At 44.9% G+C, this 18,830-nt stretch overlaps 1 protein-coding gene across 2 annotated transcripts; it reads left to right on the plus strand.

Annotated features, from left to right (window-relative positions):
• Positions 1–6,580: 6,580 nt before the first annotated feature.
• SYNC (syncoilin, intermediate filament protein) lies at positions 6,581–17,587 on the plus strand. 2 transcript variants are annotated; one of them, XM_026673725.2, is made up of 4 exons: positions 6,581–6,766; positions 10,753–11,712; positions 16,647–16,771; positions 17,257–17,587. In XM_026673725.2, exons 2-4 carry the CDS (start codon positions 10,759–10,761, stop codon positions 17,315–17,317), a joined length of 1,140 nt encoding a protein of 379 aa, XP_026529510.1. In that variant the 5' UTR covers positions 6,581–6,766; positions 10,753–10,758; the 3' UTR covers positions 17,318–17,587. The 2 variants fall into 2 exon arrangements, with proteins under 2 accessions (XP_026529510.1, XP_026529511.1); XM_026673726.2 differs by having other exon boundaries at positions 6,655–6,766; positions 10,757–11,712.
• Positions 17,588–18,830: the final 1,243 nt, after the last annotated feature.

Genomic DNA, 18,830 nt, shown 5'->3' on the forward strand with positions numbered 1-18,830 from the left:
AAGCACCACCTAAACTTAAGCAACAGGGAAAGCATCGGCCGCATGCAGCACTCATTCTTCACTCGGACTTCCTAGCCTTCAAACTGGTCCATTGTCAGTCAGTCATAGGCCTGAGAGCGACCTAGCCAGAGTTGGTAGAGTTACTGGCATGGCAAGAGAGGGATTCACCGGCGGACGGACCGATGCCAGGGAGGACTTCTACTAAACCTGGGAGGGCGGGGGCAGCCTTGGGTGGAGGGGCCTTTTATGCGACCTGTGATGCCTTGGAGCACCACCTACCCCAGGGGTCCCCAAACTTGGCCACTTTTAAGACTTGTGGACTTCAACTATAGATGGAAGGAATTTTCCAATATGCTGCTCGCCTAGTCTAAAAATAGCTTGGGAAGAACACAGGAAAATTGGCAAAGAGCAAAAAAAAAAAAAAGCAGTTTCAGGAAATCAGGGATGTTGCTTTTGCAACAGCTGGAAAAGAATGGAGAGCTTTAGTGGCGACTTCCCTTCCTTTTGTGCAAAACACTTAGCACTGAGCTGGGTGAGGCGCCTGCAAAAAAAAGGGGGGGAAAATCCTTCAGAATGGTTGCCATAGAACTGATTTCTCTGTTTCTTAGCATAATCTCTGCTGCTACCCCAAAATAGACTATCTTGCTTTGCTTTAGGGCAGGACTTTATGTGCTTTGAACACACCCATGCACACACACACACACACACAGACTCACAGGCACACACATACAAACCATTTAGGATTTGCTGCAACGTTGGCAGTGTCGTTCTTGGAACCCGTAGCTGCCTTGGGTATTATCAAGTAATCGGCCCCTTCCTCTTGCATGACACATAGTCAACGGTTGCCTGGCTGTGTCCACAAACAGAGAAGGCCTGAGTCTCCCTGGGCATCAGGAGCCATGCAAAAAAGGCTCTCTCCCTTCCTGGTTGCCCAGCCCCCTTCCCTCTCAGAGCCCCTCTGGGCACAGGTGCATGGACGGCTCAAGGTGCCCACCTTTGCACTCTCTTTATACCTCAGAAGGCTCTCTTTGACCAGCCCAGCTGACCCTTTGCTGTAACTTTGCTGGCCGTTCCTACACTTAGATGGATTTAGTTGGGTATTTATATACACAGGCAACCTCACCCAAGTTAACAGCATTCCTATACTATTGAGTCAAACACCTCTCTGCGATTGGAGTGGGAGAGAGTGTGGGTTGATCTGCGTTCTTGAAAAAGGACAAAAGCACATTTAGGTTTTTAAAAAAGAGAGCCCTGGGTTTCATTCCTTTTAAAGCTCATTTCTTTTGTCTTTACCCAAGTTTCTGCGGTGCAGCTGCCCTCAAAGTGAGCAAACCAAGGAAATCAGGGGAGGGGGCAGCGGGGAGCAGCTTCGTGCCTTTGATTTGTTCAGGGAAGCTTTGGGAGTTCGGCAAACAAAGGGAAGGAAGCCAGCAAGGGTTGCAGGCAGCTTGCATGGGCCAACTCCCTTCCCTGGTCAGGCCCCTTTCCATCATAAGGCCGCTTAGCTATTAGCTGCCCAGTTAGAGAAGTATTTAAACTCTCAGGTGCCTCAGCATCTGGGAAGGCCTGTTTCCAGGGCTTGTTTCGAACATTTGGGCTCCCTGGGAGTTTTCATGGAGTTTCCCTGGAAGAAACAGTCCATTCCATGTGTGGAATCCCAGCCATGGAAGACAACTTCCTGCAGGGTCTGTAAGCTGGACTCTGCAGGAAGGGTGGCTTCAGGGGTGGGGTTCAAATTTTTGAACAACCGGTTCTGTGGGCGTGGCTTGGTGGTCATGTGACTGGCTGGGCGTGGCCAACTCAACATCGCTCACATCGAGACACGCATCTCCTCGCCTGGCCTCTCATGACTGTGGGGATGCTGCAACAGTCGTAAGTATGAAAAATGGTCATAAGTCACTTTTTTCAGTGCCATTGTAACTTTGAATGGTCACTCCACACAAGCAAAGTACCAGCAAAGGAGGGGAAAAAAACTCCAGAGAAGTTCCTGAGACAGGAAGTCTAGTCCTGCCAAGAATGTAATAAGGGTTAACGGAGAGGCAGTTTCTGTAAGCAACACCAGAATGTTTCCTTCCTGCCTTCCTTACAGGATTAGGTCAGTAATTTCTTCTAACAACCGGTTCTCCGAACTGCTTAGAATGTTAAAAACTGGTTCTAGCGAATAGGTGCGAACCTGTAGAATCCCACCCCTGGGTGGCTTGCTTACAATCTTATTTAAAAAGTAAAAGATATTGGGACAGCCAGGAGAAACTGTCTTACAGGAACAAACCTGCATGTCATTAGTAAGGCTGAACTCTTTTTTTCAAAGAATTTAATTGTAGGGGTGATCACTTATTATGAACATGTCCTATTATTTTCTTTGTACTTCTTTCTTTGTATTCATTTTATATTTTTAGTTTTGTCAAGTGACTACAGTATATCAATAATGATCCCATCCCATCCTTTCTATTCCATTCCGTTCCATCCTGTGCTGTCATTATCCCAGGACTTGAAACCTTACACTACAGTCCTTCGTACCTGAATTTCCCTAGTAGAAAGGGCACCGTGTCCCACGTGGGACTTGCAGCTGAGTGGACAAGCGCAGGAACATTTTCACACCAAAGCCTTTACAATCCTTACTTCTCTCCCTCCCACCTTGCATTACAAGAATCACCTCCATCTCGGGCTTCCGGTTTGAGTCTCTTTGGCGACAGACCGAAATCTGCGATCGTGTGCGGTTTCGATCTGTGCTTGCCGCCGGAGCGCCCCGAGCTGGCTGGTTTCGGGGTAAGCCACCCCGTAGAGGTGGTGAAGAGGGGGGAGACCACCAGCAGGGGCGAGGGAGACCACCAGCTGCATCTCTCTTCCCCAGCTGGCCATTTCTCCCTTTTCTGAAGGCGGTTGCAGCGGTGGTCAGAAATGGCCACCTCAAAGAAGAACTGAACCGGAAAAGAATGTGCAGGAGGAAGATAAGAAGAGAAAGTTTTGGTCAACCGGGTTAAACTGAAAAAGGTACCCTGGAATTTAAACTAAATACCATTGTTCCCAAAGAAGATTTTGAAGCAGCAAAGGAGAGCAAAAAGGGAAAGGATTAGGTTTTTTTTTCTTCCCTTTCATATACTGACAGCTAAGAGACTTAAGCAACAAATTGGAAAAAAAAATCCACTTTGACATTAATAGGCATTTAAGCTGAAAATAAAAGTCAAAGGGATAATAAAGATTTCTGGATATTTAAAAGTTTTTAAAAGCAGGAAAGGAGAAAAAAAAGAATAAAAGGGTAGGATCTGGAAAAATGGAGGAGACTGCCTGGAACTAAGAAATGGAATTGTAACTAAAAGGAACTTACAGTGAAACTTTAACAAGATTCCCCAAAGATACATCCTAATTGAAACTTGGCAACAAAATAATAGAACCCCAGGAAGAGAAAGTGGAAAAAAGAAGCAAGTAGAAACAGCCTTGGATTATTTGGATTACTTGGTGATTTTTTTTTTTTTTTGCATCTAAATGACTAAAACTAATCGGGTGGTTGTTTAAAAGTGTTTAAAATGGCATCACTCTTAGAAGAACTGAAAATGGAACTTAAAAAATGGAAAGAAGATGCACAAGAAGGGAGAGGCTTTTGGCTTCATATTTCAATTCTTAGAAATGGAGATCTGGAACTATGAGAAACAACAAGAAACACTTGCAGAACAAGAAGATCGGGACAAAGAAGAAGCCATCTTTAATAACCAAATAATTTTAAGTGGGGGAAAAAAAGGAAAGGGAGGAAAGAGAGTGGAAGGTTTAAGAGTAGAAAAAACAACCAAAAAGAAGAAGAGTTTGAAAGATAAGCATAATATTAGAAAGCAACAGAAGAGGGAATTACAGATGAGAGAATTAGAAGTAGAGAGACAAGGGGGTAAAAAGGGGAGGGAGAAGAAGAGGGGGAAGAAGGTAAGGAAAAGAAGTTATAAAAGACAGAAACAAGATATAGAGAAACAGGGAAAAGATATAAGGATTGAAACCATAAGCCTTGTTTAGAGATAATGGGTGAAAATTTAATTGTAAAAGGGATTCTGCAAAGGTACATAAGATAGCATTGTTATATTACAAATAGAAATAATTTTAGAAAATATGACTAAAATGATGGATAAAATATTCACTGTAATGTAGTGGAATGTTTGTTAAGAAGTAAATGAATTAAAGTGAATGAGATAATTAAATTAGGAAAGGATGGGAACATTTTAATTATTATTAATGATTTATAAAAATATAAGTGAGAAATATGGGGTGGGGAAGAATTAATTATGGAAAGTTTATAAGTGTTCCCAAGGAAGTATGATATTTAATTGAAAAGAAATGTTAAAGATGTTAAGATTTTAATGAATATTAATGATAGAATTGAATTGGAATGGAATGTGTGTTATATATATATATATATTCTTTTTAAGAATATAGTGTGTATTTTAAGAATGTACCAAGCAGAATTCGATTGGAAGTTATGTATTATATTGAATGCTATAATTTTAAAGGTATACATTGAAGCTTAAATAAGAGTTTGAATGGATAAAATTAAAAGATATAAAGGTGTCATACTCCAATTAGTAACTACAGGGGAAAATTTGTTTAATGAGAAAAGATAATATGAAATTGCAACAGGACAGACAAAAGTATAAATATAATGATTTGAATTGAGATGAGATAATTAAAATAAAGTTGAGAAAATTAAAAGAGGGGAAAAGCTATGTAGAAAATATAAAACAGTAATAAGATATGGAATAGAACATAAAAATGAGCATGAAATTGAGTTTGTATCTGTATGAAGAAGTGATAACCTGGGACCATGCTATTTTCAAAAAAAGATGTTTTATTTGTATTTTGTTTTTGTGAAAACCCAAATAAAATTTTCAAAAAAAAAAAAAAAAAAAGAATCACCTCCATCTCCCTCTGCCCAGCAGGTGTTGGAGTCACCTGGGCTTTCTGCAATGGGCCCCTCAGGTAGAATCTCCTTTAAAAAAGCTGCATGCAGGCAAGGATGTGATGTATTGTGGTGGCTGTTTTACAAAAGAAGCACAAATCAACTTTTTGGCTTCCGACACTAAAAGGCTTTCAGCTTTCTTTGGTTACTCACAAACATCTTGGCAGAGGGCATTTAAGGCAAATCAATCTCTTACCCTTCCAAAAAGCCACTGTTAAGATTTAGGTTGCATTTTGACAACACAGAGAATTCTGCCAGACTTAACTATGGTTTGTATAATGAAGCAAGTTTCACATTTTGTCCTACTGCAGGGCTGTCAAACGCGACTTCATTGAGGGCCGCATCAGGGTTGTGCTGGAGAGGGGTGGGGGTGTGGCCAGCACGACATCACATGTGTGGGGGGGCACCTGTGGTGGCCTGGGTGGGGCTGGAGGATCCATTGTCTCCAGCTGAGGAAGGTGAGACCAGGGAGAGTGCCAAACCCATTGTCCTCCACCCTAAGCAGGGGTCTCCAACCTTGGCCACTTTAAGACTGGTGGACTTCAACTCCCAGAATTCCTCAGCCAGCTTTGCTTTGCTGGGAGTTGAGGTCCACCAGTCTTAAAGTGGCCAAGGTTGGAGTCTCCTGCTGCAGAGGAGCCTTGCTGTCTGCTGGTGGTCAAGTGCTAAGGCAGGACTTTCCTTCCTTCCTTCCTTCCTTCCTTCCTTCTTTTCCTTCCTTCCTTTTCCTTCCTTTTCTTCTTTTTCCTTCCTTTTCTTCCCTTCCTTCTTTCCTTCCTTCCTTTCCTTCTTTCCTTCTTTCCTTTCCTTCTTTCCTTCCTTCCTTCCTTCTTTCCTTCCTTGCTTTTCTTCTTTTTCCTTCCTTTTCTTCCTTCCTTCCTTCCTTCTTTCCTTCCTTGCTTTTCTTCTTTTTCCTTCCTTTTCTTCCTTCCTTCCTTCCTTCTTTCCTTCCTTCCTTTCTTTTCCTTCCTTTTCTTCCTTCCTTCCTTCCTTCCTTTTCTTCTTTTTCCTTCCTTTCCTTCCTTCCTTCTTTCCTTCCTTCCTTTCTTTCTTCCTTCCTTTCCTTCCTTCCTTCCTTCCTTTCCCTTTCCTCCCTTCCTTCCCTTCTTTCCTTCCTTCCTTCCTTTTTCCTTCCTTCTTCCTTCCCCTTTCTTTCTTTTTCCTTCCTTGCTCTCTTCCGCCCTTTCCTTCTTTTTCTTTCCTCTTTCCCTTTTTCAACTTTGCTCTTGCCTCGCTTTAAGCAGGAAGGCTGGCTGGGTGACGGAGGGATACTAAGGACGGAAACTAACCAAGGAGAGAAGCAACCCGGAATGGAGGAGAAGCTCCCCAAGAGTGAGGAGAGCAGTGAACCAGTGGAGCGGCTTCCCTCCAGCAGTTGTGGGAGCTCCGTCGCTGGAGGCTTTTAAGAAGAGCCTGGACAGCCCCCTGTCTGGAATGGTCTGGGGTCTCCTGCTTGCGTAAGGGGGTGGACTAGAAGACCTCCAAGGTCCCTTCCCGCCCTGTCATTCTCCATGCCCCTCATCTCCCCTAGAGACCCCCTTTTAAGGCCTCCTGGCGTTTTAGGCGAGGCAGGTGATGCCTTTGGGGAAACACGGGAACCGGGAAAGACGCTGCTCCCACAGTCCCCTTTTCCCTCGGTTCTTGCCCTCGCGGCTCCCCCGAGCCCTGCACGCCCCGTGGCTCTCCGCCTCCCCGCCGGGCCCACCTCCCCGGGCTCCTCCCTCCGGGCGGGGGCGGCGGGCTTCGGGTTTCCAGTCCTGCTTCTTAAGAACGGCGCCTCGCCTCATCTCGGGGCAGCCGCGGCTGGAGGCGGCCGTGCCGGAGGGGCAGGTGAGCGGCGCCTGGCGCCAGGGGCTCCGGGGGCTGGGCGGGGGCGGCGGGGAGCTGCGGGGCTGCAGCCGGGGCTCTTCGGAAAACTTGGGAGGGGAGAAGACGCCGCCCGGCTCCCACCGCAGCTCCCAGGGCGCTTCTCGGCCAGCAGCGCCGCCGGCGGGGTCAGCGGGGGCCTCCGGGGCCTCCGGGGCCGGGGGAGCTCCCGGCCGGGGCCCCTCCGCCTCCAAGCCCCGTCGGGAGACCTGAGGGCGGGCCGGCCGAGGAGCGCCCGCGGAGGGGACGCGGCCTTATTTGGGGAAAGGGGCCGCTTCTCTTGCCACGCCTCCCCCGGCCACGCGTGGAAGTCAGCCGCCCTTCCCCCCACCCGCTCTCCCGGGGTCGGTGGAAGGCGAGGCCGCCCTTTGCGGCCACCTGTTGCCGGAGCCCCGCCGCCCTTGCTCGCCTCCTCCCCCCCTCCGTCTCGGCTGCTGCTGCTGCTGCTGCGGGGAGCGGGCGCGGCTCCTGCTCGGCCGGCCGCCTGGAGCAGCCGGAGCGCTGGCTCCGTCCCAAGCGCCTGGGCCATCCATCTCCCGCCGAAGAGACCTCGGTCGTGGTCCCGTAATGGGGGGGCTTCGCCGCCCCCGCCGCTGTGCGGAGCAGCCTCGCTGATTCACGCGGGCGCAGCAGCCGCCTCAGCCGAGGCCCCGAAAGCAGCCGCGAGAGGCTGGTCTGAAGCCCCGCAAACTCCTCAGATTTTCAGTCGGTGCCAGAATTTCCGTCCTCGAAGTTTTTCGCTCCTTTTCTTGCTGAAGGTTTGGTTTGTCCCATCGATCTCGGAGGGCCTCCCACACCGCAGCTTCGCCCTCCCGCCTCACTTGCCAGCTCGTTTCCCCCCCTTAGTGCCATTTCCTGGGTTGCCAATGCCGGCCTCTCCCTCTGAGCCACAAACGAAAATGCCTGAGGTGGATTTGGCGCTGGCAAGCGAGTGTTTGGCTTCCGGATGCCCAGGGCGAATGGAGCCAATGAGTTTCTCTTGTGCATGAATTACAGTCAGGTTGAAAGGATGGAAGAGGAAGAAAATGAAGGCTAAGGGGAAGGAGAAAAGCAACATTGTAGTTCTCTCTATTTTGGTTTAATTCTACTGTGGGCTAAGGGAGGACTAGAAGAATATGGAAAGAAATGCAAAGAGCTTGGGAGGTGGAAGTTGCATACATTTGACAGAAAACAACCACATAAATTGGAAGGTGCTTAAATATTTGGAATTCTATAACACTGACTCAGGTTTCCCAAATCTGGCACTGTCCAGATACACTGAGATTAAAATTTGCAGGATTCCTACCCATCAGTGCTAAATAAATCACACAGCATCTTAGAACCACTAATGGGTTGGATCAATATTTATCTTTAAAAAATGTTTGCCAAGGTAAAGAGAACATATACATTTATGTTTCAGGCACCAAACCACTTTCAGTCCTGTGAATTTATTTCACTTTTCTGCTTAGACCACAGTCCTTCTATGCAAGATGGGTTGGGTGACCACACAAACATTTGAAGCAACTGGCAATATTTTTCCACATAAAGATTCCAACCTCAAAACAGCTGCCAATGTTTATTGACAGAAGAGAAAACGCCCAAATCCTCAAACCAAAGACGTCTCTTATCATAACCGGGTTAGGAGTCCCAGTAGTGTGGAGGTCATGCTGCTAATCAAAACTCAACACTCACAAAAAGTAAAGGATGTTTATCTGAAGAAAAACTTAGGAAAATAGCCACATCGTTGCATGAGGTTTAATTTGCCACATGTGAGCATTGGCAGTTATTGAGCTGAGCAAAGCAAGAGACGGGCGTGAGCAGAAGCATAACTAAAACTCTCAAGAACTGTAATGTAAGGTCTGTATATGACACACACACACACACACACACACACACGTTCACTTTGCTAGTCTTGGATCTCCTGGGATTTGGGGGCACGAAGCTGGTCTCTCCTAGATAGGTTTCTAAAGTCCTCCTTTAGCCAAGAATTCCTTGGCCCAAAGAAATCTCTGTCTTCCCAAAGGCCACTCCTATGCCCCTCACTGGAAGAGGACGGAGTGTCTTTAGAAGGGTAGAATATTTACAATCCCTTCGGGTTCATAGACTACATACTACATTAATGCACAACCACACTCTTTTCTAGGGAGAAAACAATGTCCTCGACTTACAAACACAATTGGGACCAGAAATTCTGTTGCTAAGCAAGGGGATTGTTAAGCGAGTCATGGCCAATTTTATGACTTTCTTGCCATGGGTGTTAAGCAACTCACCTCGGTTAAGTGAATCATGTAACCATTGAGCAAATCTGGCTTCTCCCATTGACTTTGCTTGTCAGAAGATGGCAGGTGGAGACCACATGACCCCCGGGACAACCATTGTAAATACATGGCTGGCTGTGGAGCATTGGAGTTTTGGCCGTGGGATTGGTGATGCTGCAATGGTTGTGTGAGGATCGGTTGTATGTTACTCTTTTCAGCACTGTTGCAACTTCATGTGGCTGCTAAATGAATGGTTCTAAGTTGAAAATTACCCGTGTATATTGTTCTTCCCTTTCCATATTAGTCTACAGTGAGACTGACTTGCAAGAGCCCACCAGCACCTGCTGGTGAAGAATGCAACAGAGTTTAGAAAAGAACATTCTTTGGTTTGTTTTTCTAAGCCCAAGTGCTACCTTAAAAAGGCAAAAGATGAGTGGCGTTTGAGTTGACTAAAATAAGGGCAAATAAAAGTCACACACTTGCGTTTGTATGGCAGGTACTCACGCAGGGGGTTGGAGGTTTTTTTTATGTTTTCCCCAAACTAACTTGTCAGAAAGTAGTTATTTATTTATTTGATTTGTCAGTCACTTACAAAATAATAGGTATAAGTATAAACATGAGTAAGAATACAGAAAATAGGTACGATTAAATGGGGACAATAGGACAGGGACGGTAGGCACGATGGTGCGCTTATGCACGCCCCTTACAGACCTCTTAAGAATGGGGTGAGGTCAATAGTGGATAGTTTGAGGTTAAAGGAGTGGGCGTTAGAGGATGTAACAGAGTCAGGTAGTGCATTCCAGGCATTGACCACTCTGTTGCTGAAGTCGTACTTTCTGCAATCAAGTTTGGAGCGGTTAACATCGAGTTTGTATCTGTTGTGTGCTCTTGTATTGTTGCGGTTGAAGCTGAAGTAGTCATTGACTCGTAGGACATCGTAGCAGATAATTTTGTGTGTCTTAAGTCTAACCGTAGGCAGCATAGTTCAAGATTGTCCAAGCCCAAAATCTCAAGTCTGGTGCTGTAGGGTATTCTGTTGCGAGCAGAGGAGTGTAGTCCTCTTCTTGTGAAATACTTCTGGAGTCGCTCAATTGTATTAATGTCCGATATACAGTGTGGATTCCAGACAGATGAGCTGTATTTGAGTATTGGTCTAGCAAAGGTTTTGTATACCCTAGTTAGCAATTCAATGTTTCCAGAGGAGAAGCTTCGTTGTACTTAAGAAATTCTGTCTGTCTCCTCTGCATTACACCCTTCCTGATTTAACTGAAAAGTTAAATCATTTTGCTGAGAATGTTCCCTGTTCCAGAATGACGTCATATGGATGGCTTAGAGCAGACTTGGCCAAATAAGATAGCAGCTGTTTCGAGCTTTGGGGGGGGGGAGGGGCCCTGGGAAGCCAAACCAGTCTCTTGGCCGTTGCCTTCGGCAAAAGGATTTCAGTTTTTAAAGCGCTGTAATTCAAAACAGAACCGATGGGCAAAAAAGCTTTTTAAACGTTTTAACAGCAGAAATGCCATGCCACTGTGATTCCTTTTCAAATTCTCCTTTCCTAAATAATGCCCTCAAAAGTCTTCCTATGACTTCTTGATTTAATGTTTTTAAATCCCCACTTTCCCACTCTGTTGACAGTACAAAGCTATGGCATCTGTGTGGTATAAGGATGTGCCTGTTTCTCCAGAGCTGATTCACCGCCTCCTTTCTCTTTTCAAGGAAGAGATGGCAGATTTTGAACTTCCAGTGGAGCAGGATAGCGAAGAAACCTTGGAGCCAAATGTTGCCAGTGTAGGAACATTGCCAGAATGGAACCAAGAAAATGTCCCCGAGTTCTTCTACATGGACCCTGTTGGCGCTCAGTTCCAGCAAAATCCAGAAATTGCTGGGGCCTCACTGGGCCTTCAGGATCCCATGACCTGCCAAGACTTCTCTGCTGTCGAGAGCCAACCTGTGGACGTGGAAGATCTTGGAGAACGTTTCCAGCAATGCATTGAAGCAGTAGAACAGCTAGAGGAGGAGAGGGATGGGCTTATTAAGGAGCTCACACTCTTACGCCAGCCGGCTCTCGATGAACTCCAGCGGGCCCACGAAGAGATTCTGGAAGCCTATAGGCTCCATGCCAAGGTAGAGCTAGAGAAGGATAACCTGCGGGATGAGATTCGACAGGTGAAGCAGAAGCTATTTAGGGTGACGCGGGAATGCGTGGCATGCCAGTATCAGCTGGAAACCAGGAGGTACGAAGTCACTGAGCACGTGGACTACCGAAAAGAACTGGAGAACCGAGTTGGCCAGCTCTCAGAAGAGCTGTCCCAGTTGAGAGAGACTTGTGAGGGAGAGAAGGAACATTTTAGGCAGAGGCTGAAGGCTCCACGGCACGAGGGGAGCAGCCGTCACCTCCAAGAGAGCCGGCGGCTTTCCATGGAATTTGAGAGTTTTGTACTAGAGAACCGTCAGTGCTTGGAGGAGCATTATGAACCGAAGCTGGTGCGCCTCTTGGAAAGGAGAGAAGCCAGCAGCAAAGCCTTGCAAACGACACAGAGGGAAATCCACAGATTGAAGGAGACCCTGAGGCCGTTGCAGGGAGAAGTCAGCAAATTGCTGCTGCAAAACAGGAATCTGGAGGAACAGATTCTGCTGATCAAGCAGAAACGCGACGAAGAGGTCCTGCAATACAAGGTAAATCTCCTGGCCTACACCTGCCCTCTTCCAGTTAGCTGCTAGGCCATTTGATGCAGCCCTTGCCCAGCAAGGTAGCTCGGCAGGGCAAAAGGAGAGTTGAGCTCAACTCTTATCATTGAGGAAGAACAACATTGGGCTGCTGCAGGTGAGTGAATCAACTGGTTAAGAGGGGGGGAAATCCATTTCAAGAAAAATAGCTCCATAATGCTTTGTTCTGGAAACATTAGCTTTGTGTCTTGTCAGTCGCAAACAATCAGACCCAGGCGGTGTTCCAACTAGCTACTTCATTATTCTCTGCCTATAATACAAGAATCTCCCAGTCTGGCAGCTTTCCTCCGCGAAAGCCTCAAAGTGGGGAGGGCCAGACTGGCCTTCTTGTACTCACCTAGTGAGTCTAGACCCATGTCCCATTTGAGCCCTCCCCACAACTGGGACGGCTGCTTCGCAACACATTTGCAGATTGTTCTCAACTTGCAACCACAATTGGCACCAGCATTTCCATTGCTGAGCAGGGTGTTATTAAATGAGTTGCACTTGCACCCTATTTTATGAACTGTTTTGCTACAGTTGTTAAGAAAATCTCTGCAATTTTTTAATGAATCACATTAAGCAAATCTGGCTTCCCCCATCAACTTTTCTTATCAGAAACTGGCAGGAAGGTTGCAAATGTTGATCACATGATGCCAGAACACTGCAGCTTGCCCACTTGCCATGCACCCAAATTTTGATCATTTGACTGTAGGTGATGGCCATGAGTGTGAGGACCAGTCATAAGCCACTTTTTTCAGTGCCGTTGTAACTTCAAACAACAAATTGTTTTAAATCAAGGATTATCTGTATTGTAAGAGAAAACTGTGGTCCCGCCTTTGACACGCAAATCAAAACCAAATATGATGGTTGTGATAGTGTAGCAAGTTGTATGAAGCAAGCCAGAGAAAAGCTTGTCATTTTCTATGCCATCTTTTTATATATATCTCTGGTTATCAAGACTAACAAGCCTTGTTATCTATGTACAAATAACCAAATAAATTATCCCGTGCTTTCCTCAAAGAAGGCACTGTAACCTTACATTCAGTTTACAAAGGCACCACAGTCATGTTGGTTCATGAGAAAATAACCTGCAATTGGTGACTGAGCTGCATCTTTATTAGGCCCTCTGCTGAGGACGTTATTTTAAACGGATTCCCTGCCATCCATCAAGCTCTGTTTCCTCCCCGCTCAGCTGGGCTGTGGCTATTTGCAGTTCGGTAGCAGAGGAAGGGAGCCCGTTTTGTGGCCTTGTCCTGATTTAACACGTTCTTCTTTCAAGAGCTGGCTTTACCCGAACCAATCCTTGGGCAGGAGACCACTACGCTTATGTAGAGCAGAGGTCTCCAACCTTGGCAACTTTTAAGACTTGTGGACTTCAACTCCCAGAATTCTCCTGCCAGCATAGCTGGCAGGAGAATTCTGGGAGTTGAAGTCCACAAGTCTTAAAGTTGCCAAGGTTGGAGACCTCTGATGTAGAGGACAGATGTTGTGGAACGACAGCACTTCTGAATACATTCATTTTTGACGTCGTTTTCTGCTGAGAGCAGCCTTTTGAATCTGTGGCCCAGCTTGCAGAGGCAAAGGGATTGTAACTCCAGCAGAGTTGGAATTCCAAAAGTGCTGCCCTTTTCTAAGGAAGCTTTATTGCTCTTCTTCCAATTATTCAAATTCTCTTTATTCCAAAAGGAAAAACTAGCAGGATTAAGGGAAGCTATCTATGTACTTGTTCAGAGAGGTTTTAAAACCATGTGATCTGACTCCTCTCTGGAGAGTATATAAATAACGGCCTAGTTTTTGTGGCCACGGGAGCACATTTTGCTTTCTATGAATAGGACTGATCTGTAACATATTCATCCAGTGAGGACACTGAAGGGTCTGCGGGACATCAGAATAATAAGAGTTGTGAAATGTGCCGGGACCCGATTTAATATTTCTTTTCAGGAAGAGACTACAACTGAGGAGCCACAAATGCACCTGAAACAGCACCAACGGCTATCACACCAACACCCTCAGCCTTCAACTTAAAACCATTCATTTAATGACTGAAATTATGATACTGAAAAAAAGCGATGATCAGTCCTCGCACTAACAACCATCGCAGCCTTAACACAGCCCTCTGATCAAACTTCAGGCCCTGGGCAACCTGTGTGTATCTATGATGGTCATGGAGCACCCCATGCAATCCACCTTTTGCTACCTTCCCAGCCAGCAAACTCTGACAAGCAAAATCAGTGGGGGAAGCTGAGCAGCAACAAAATTTGTAAAATTAGATGTAACTCAGTTAACAACCGCCTTGCTTAACAAAGGAAATACTGTCTCCAATTGTTATCCCATGTCAAGATTTATCTGTAGCAAGAAACATCAGCACAAGGTGATTATACTGCTAAGCTAGTAATATATCTTTAAGACAGTTTAATGTCTTTCATGTGCAAAGATAATTAGAATAAACAAAATCATTTAATTTCATGGTGGTAAAACTTTTTTGAAACAAATAGTGAATCACATCACTTCTACAAGCCAGCAGACTTGTAAGTAAACTCATGCTGCAAAATTATTTCACCAATTATATGATCACTCACTCTTTTAAAGTTTATTGTGTAAACTTTGATTTGGCCTTAAAAGGGCTTGTATAATTTTGTCCCCTCACAAGTAGATTTGTTTTCGTGCATTTTCAAAACAAAAAATACAGTATAGAATGGGGGGGGTGTAACTTGGATTCGACCCACAGGATGCTTAAATCTGGCCTGCAGGACCAGCCTGGGAATAGCAAAGGACTGGCCTGTGGTGCCTCTGGCAGCCAAACGGGACACGGGGGGCCTCATGTGGCCCCCAGTGCCCCATTTTGGCTAGCAGGGTGCTGCAGGAGGCAATCTGGGGCAAAAACGGGGCATGGGGGGCTCACACGACCCCCTATGCCCCATTATGGCCAACAGGGTGCTGCAGGAGGCCGTCCAGGCTGAAAACAGGGCACGGAGGGGGGCTCGTGGCCCCTTCACACCCCATTTTGGCTGGCAGGGTGCTGCAGGAGGCGTCCATCCACATGGAGAACTACAATGCTGATCTGGCCCTCAAAGAAATCCAGTTTGACACCCCTGGTACAGAACATATAAAAAGCTAGCTCTGTAAATGCATGTTGGGTTAGGATTTATATGTTACATATTTATGTTACATATGAACTAGACCCAGAATGCTGATGTTGTATGGAGTCTGTTTAGCAGCCATTTTTGCTTTCAGATTTCCGTGGTCTTTTCGTGCATTTTTAAAAAACTTTTGACAGTTGCCCAGACTGATTGATTTTAAAACCAAATGTCAATTTAAATGAAACAGACAATTCCCATTTAGCAAACCGCCTTATTTAATGAACACATGCAGTTATGATTATAAAAAAGTTAATGTTGCAACCAATCCTCATATTTATGCCTTTCACAGGTCTATAAAACAAAGATGGTGAGGAGTCATTTTTTGACATTTTAATGACCGAGTTGCCAGTCCCAGTTGTGGTCATTCAACAAGGAACACCTATAATTTATTCCAATTATCATAAGTTTATAGATTCCATCAAGCATGCGACCTGTGATTTGGCTGACTGAAAAGCCCTACCGCAAATCTCCTGTTTGCAGGTTTCCTTTTCGGTTCACTTGTCCACCCCCACCCCCAAGTTCACACCCAGGGGGCCGTTCCTGAATATTGCAGAATAGCAAAGCTGGGGCCACCTTGACTGCAACGTAAGGCCACCATGAAGAAGTTAAAGCTTTCTTTCTTAGAAGACAATTTACATACCAGGAAAACTAATTGTCAGCCTCAAGATATCTTCACCCCTAACTATCAAGATATCTTCACCCCTAACTTTTGCTTATTTGTTGCTATGCTCTTTTTCTCTCTTTCGGCTGTCATGAAACAGTGGGAGGGGGGGAATCTTGGAGGGGAAGAAGGCAGGAGGTGTTTTGAATTCCTTTGCTGGGTTAAGAAGGGGATTGGGGATTCTTTGTTTTAACTTTCCATTTCTTCGCTAGCCTCTGTCCTTTTTCTGCGCAGCTGCAAACTTTTATCAAAATATGTCAAGGTCACTGACAGTAGCCTCATCATCACCTGGAGATGACCACATGATCCTATTCAGAAGTTTTAATTGGAAGAATCATTTGATCTTTGGAGGGGGGAGCAATTCTATCCCTTTGTATATGCATTTTACCCGCCAATTTCTCAGTTTCGAATTGATTCTGTGGCTACCATTCAATTTCCAGTAAAAGAATAATTCTGCTCTACACCATGGAGTCTGAGTATTTCTTTCTTGGGATTTAGGAGGAGCACAGTCTGACACTAATATTTGTTTAGTGACCCTTCAAAATCACAGGCCCTGGAATAAAGTTCCCACCAGCCCTCACACAAGTGTGAACTTGGGGGGGGGATGGACAAGTGAACCGAAAAGGAAACCTGCAAACAGATTTGCTGTAGGGCTTTTCAGTCAGCCAAATCACAGGTCGCATGCTTGATGGAATCTATAAACTTATGATAATTGGAATAAATTATAGGTGTTCCTTGTTGAATGACCACAACTGGGACTGGCAACTCGGTCATTAAAATGTCAAAAAATGACTCCTCACCATCTTTGCAGCATGTCCAGTCATGTGACTTAGAATTTGGGGGCTTGGCAACTGATGTGTATTGATGATGGTTGCAGTGTGCTATGATCATGAGATCAGCACTTAGGATTTTCCCAGCTGGATTCTGACAAGCCAAGTTAATGGAGGGAAGCTTGATTTGCTTAGCAGCATGATTCATTTAACAACTGTGGCAAAAAAAGGTCGTAAAAATTGAGTATGATTCAATAACTGCCTTGCTTAGCAACATGATCCCAACTCTGGTTGTAACTGGAGGAGTACCTGTCCTTTTTTCACCCACAGGAGCAAGTGGAGGAGATGGAAAACAGAATAAGGGAACTGAAGACTGGAGTTCAACTTCAGCAACGAAAGAACCAGGAATTGGAAGAACTGAAAGCCAGTTTACATCAAGAACTGTCCATTTACAAGTAGGATTCATTTCTTTGATCCGTATCCACGTAAAAGCAAAATAAGGAAGAAAACACCATTAATAGAGAAGGGTTTGAAAATAATTTAAGAAATACTTTGGAGCCAGGAGTCTTGATTTCCTATTTTTTCTACCTTTTGTACCTTGCTTCCTGGCCTTTGGGCTGTAAGTGTAGCTTAAGAGCCACTCTTACTATACTAAGAGTAGAGCATCTTGCTCTGTACAGACTATTTAGAAAAACCATGGTGGCATATAATCATATAATCTTGTGTAGACAGGATTTTTGTACAATATTCAAATTATAACAAATAAAGGTATCTTGGTTTGATATAAAAATGGTTACATAACTTTTTCTACTGTCACGTTTCCTTCTAAGTAGGATGTACAAGTTCAAAGCACCCCAAGAGAAATTCTTATTTTGCAATATATTGTGTTTTGTAACGTAGAAACTGATGCAGCTGCATAACCAATTCTCAATTCTCACAGAGGCTGCTTGGAAATGTACGGGCAACTATGCAAATCGGAAGTGAAGGAAGATGAAGACTGAATCCTACGCACGGCCATCTTTCCCCTTGCTTATCAATATGGACTCCATCCGACTAACACTGGTAGCAAACAATAAGCAAGGTTTCTAGAATGAGAGTTTGCATTTTTACTGTTAAAAAGGATAACAATTTTCGAGATGTGGCCCTTATGACACATGTGATGTTAACAGAACACCACATAAGCATTATCAACAATTGTTAAAATGTACAGATGACATGACAAAACCTTTGTCAATTTTAATTTTCTGTATAAAACTTGCTTATGAATAGTGGAGCTTTTTGTAGACTTGTAACGTAGATTACTAAGAAACAAAACTTCAATCAAAAGCTTTTCATACAAGAACTGCTTTCCTATAGGGAGTTTTCAATCGATGCCATTCACTCAGCAACCATTCCAAGTTATGACACTAAGTGAATGGTAGTTACGACCAGTCATTGGATTTCTGGCTGTCCCAGCAGCAGCCCCACAAGTGCATGATTGCAACTTGGGTGCTTGGCAGTCTATATACAACCAATTGCCAAGCACCCCGTGATCACCATTTGTGCACATTTCCTTGTGCACTTCTCCAGAAAAGTCAACAAGGAGGCTAGCAGGGAAAGTGTATTTAGATAAGACAATTTATATGGCCACCCACTCACCCTCAGTGATTCTGAGCAGCATACAAAGTTTTAAGCGTGTGTCGTCGTCCCCCGACTCACAGGGTACTTCTCACATACCCTCACATCATGACCCCCCCGAACAGGGCAGGGGGCTACCTGCCTGCAAGCCTGAAACTGGCAACTTCCTCCCAGCCCCCCCCCAATTCTGATTGTGGGAAACCGGCAGGAAATTGCCTTGCCTAACCACCCAGGTGACAGCAACCAGGAATGCAGGGATTGCTGTTGCCAAGTGGTGTGGAACAGAACTACTTATGCACAGGACTATTGCAAAAAAGCTGCATAAGCACAAGCAAACATAGCTTTCAACATTAGGACCATCTTTAGTCAGTTGCACATAATCACACAATTTTTATTCCCTAAGAACAATTTACTTCAGCTGATTATCCATCTATACAGGGTAGCCCTTGGTTGCTTAGCAACCATTCAGTTACACGAGACTCCCCCAAAGCTACTTACCTCCCCCTCCCTCCCCCCGCGAACTCACACACCGCACTCCAACTACACAGGCTCATTTTGGGTGCTTGGCAATAATTTGCAGCATCCCAGAGTCACATGACAATTTGTGACATTTTTTTTTTTAAATTTCTGGCAGAAAACACCCATGGGGAAAATAGATTCATTTAATATCCATGGCATTCACTTAACCACCATAAAATTGTCAAAATATTGGGTACAATCACATGACACGTCAATTTATGATCACAATGACTTATGATTGTAGTTCCAGGGTCAATTATGATTGTAACTCAAGGAGCATCTTTACTTTCTAAGAAACCTAAAAGACAAACTTTTCAAAAATATATAATTTGTTAAAAAATCTACACATGTTCAGGTGAAGAAAAAAGACAAGTCACA

This window comes from Notechis scutatus, chromosome 8, assembly GCF_049901735.1.
Source record: "Notechis scutatus isolate UNSWTSFEM ecotype Mainland chromosome 8, rNotScu1.2, whole genome shotgun sequence".
Taxonomy (NCBI): Eukaryota; Metazoa; Chordata; class Lepidosauria; order Squamata; family Elapidae; genus Notechis; species Notechis scutatus.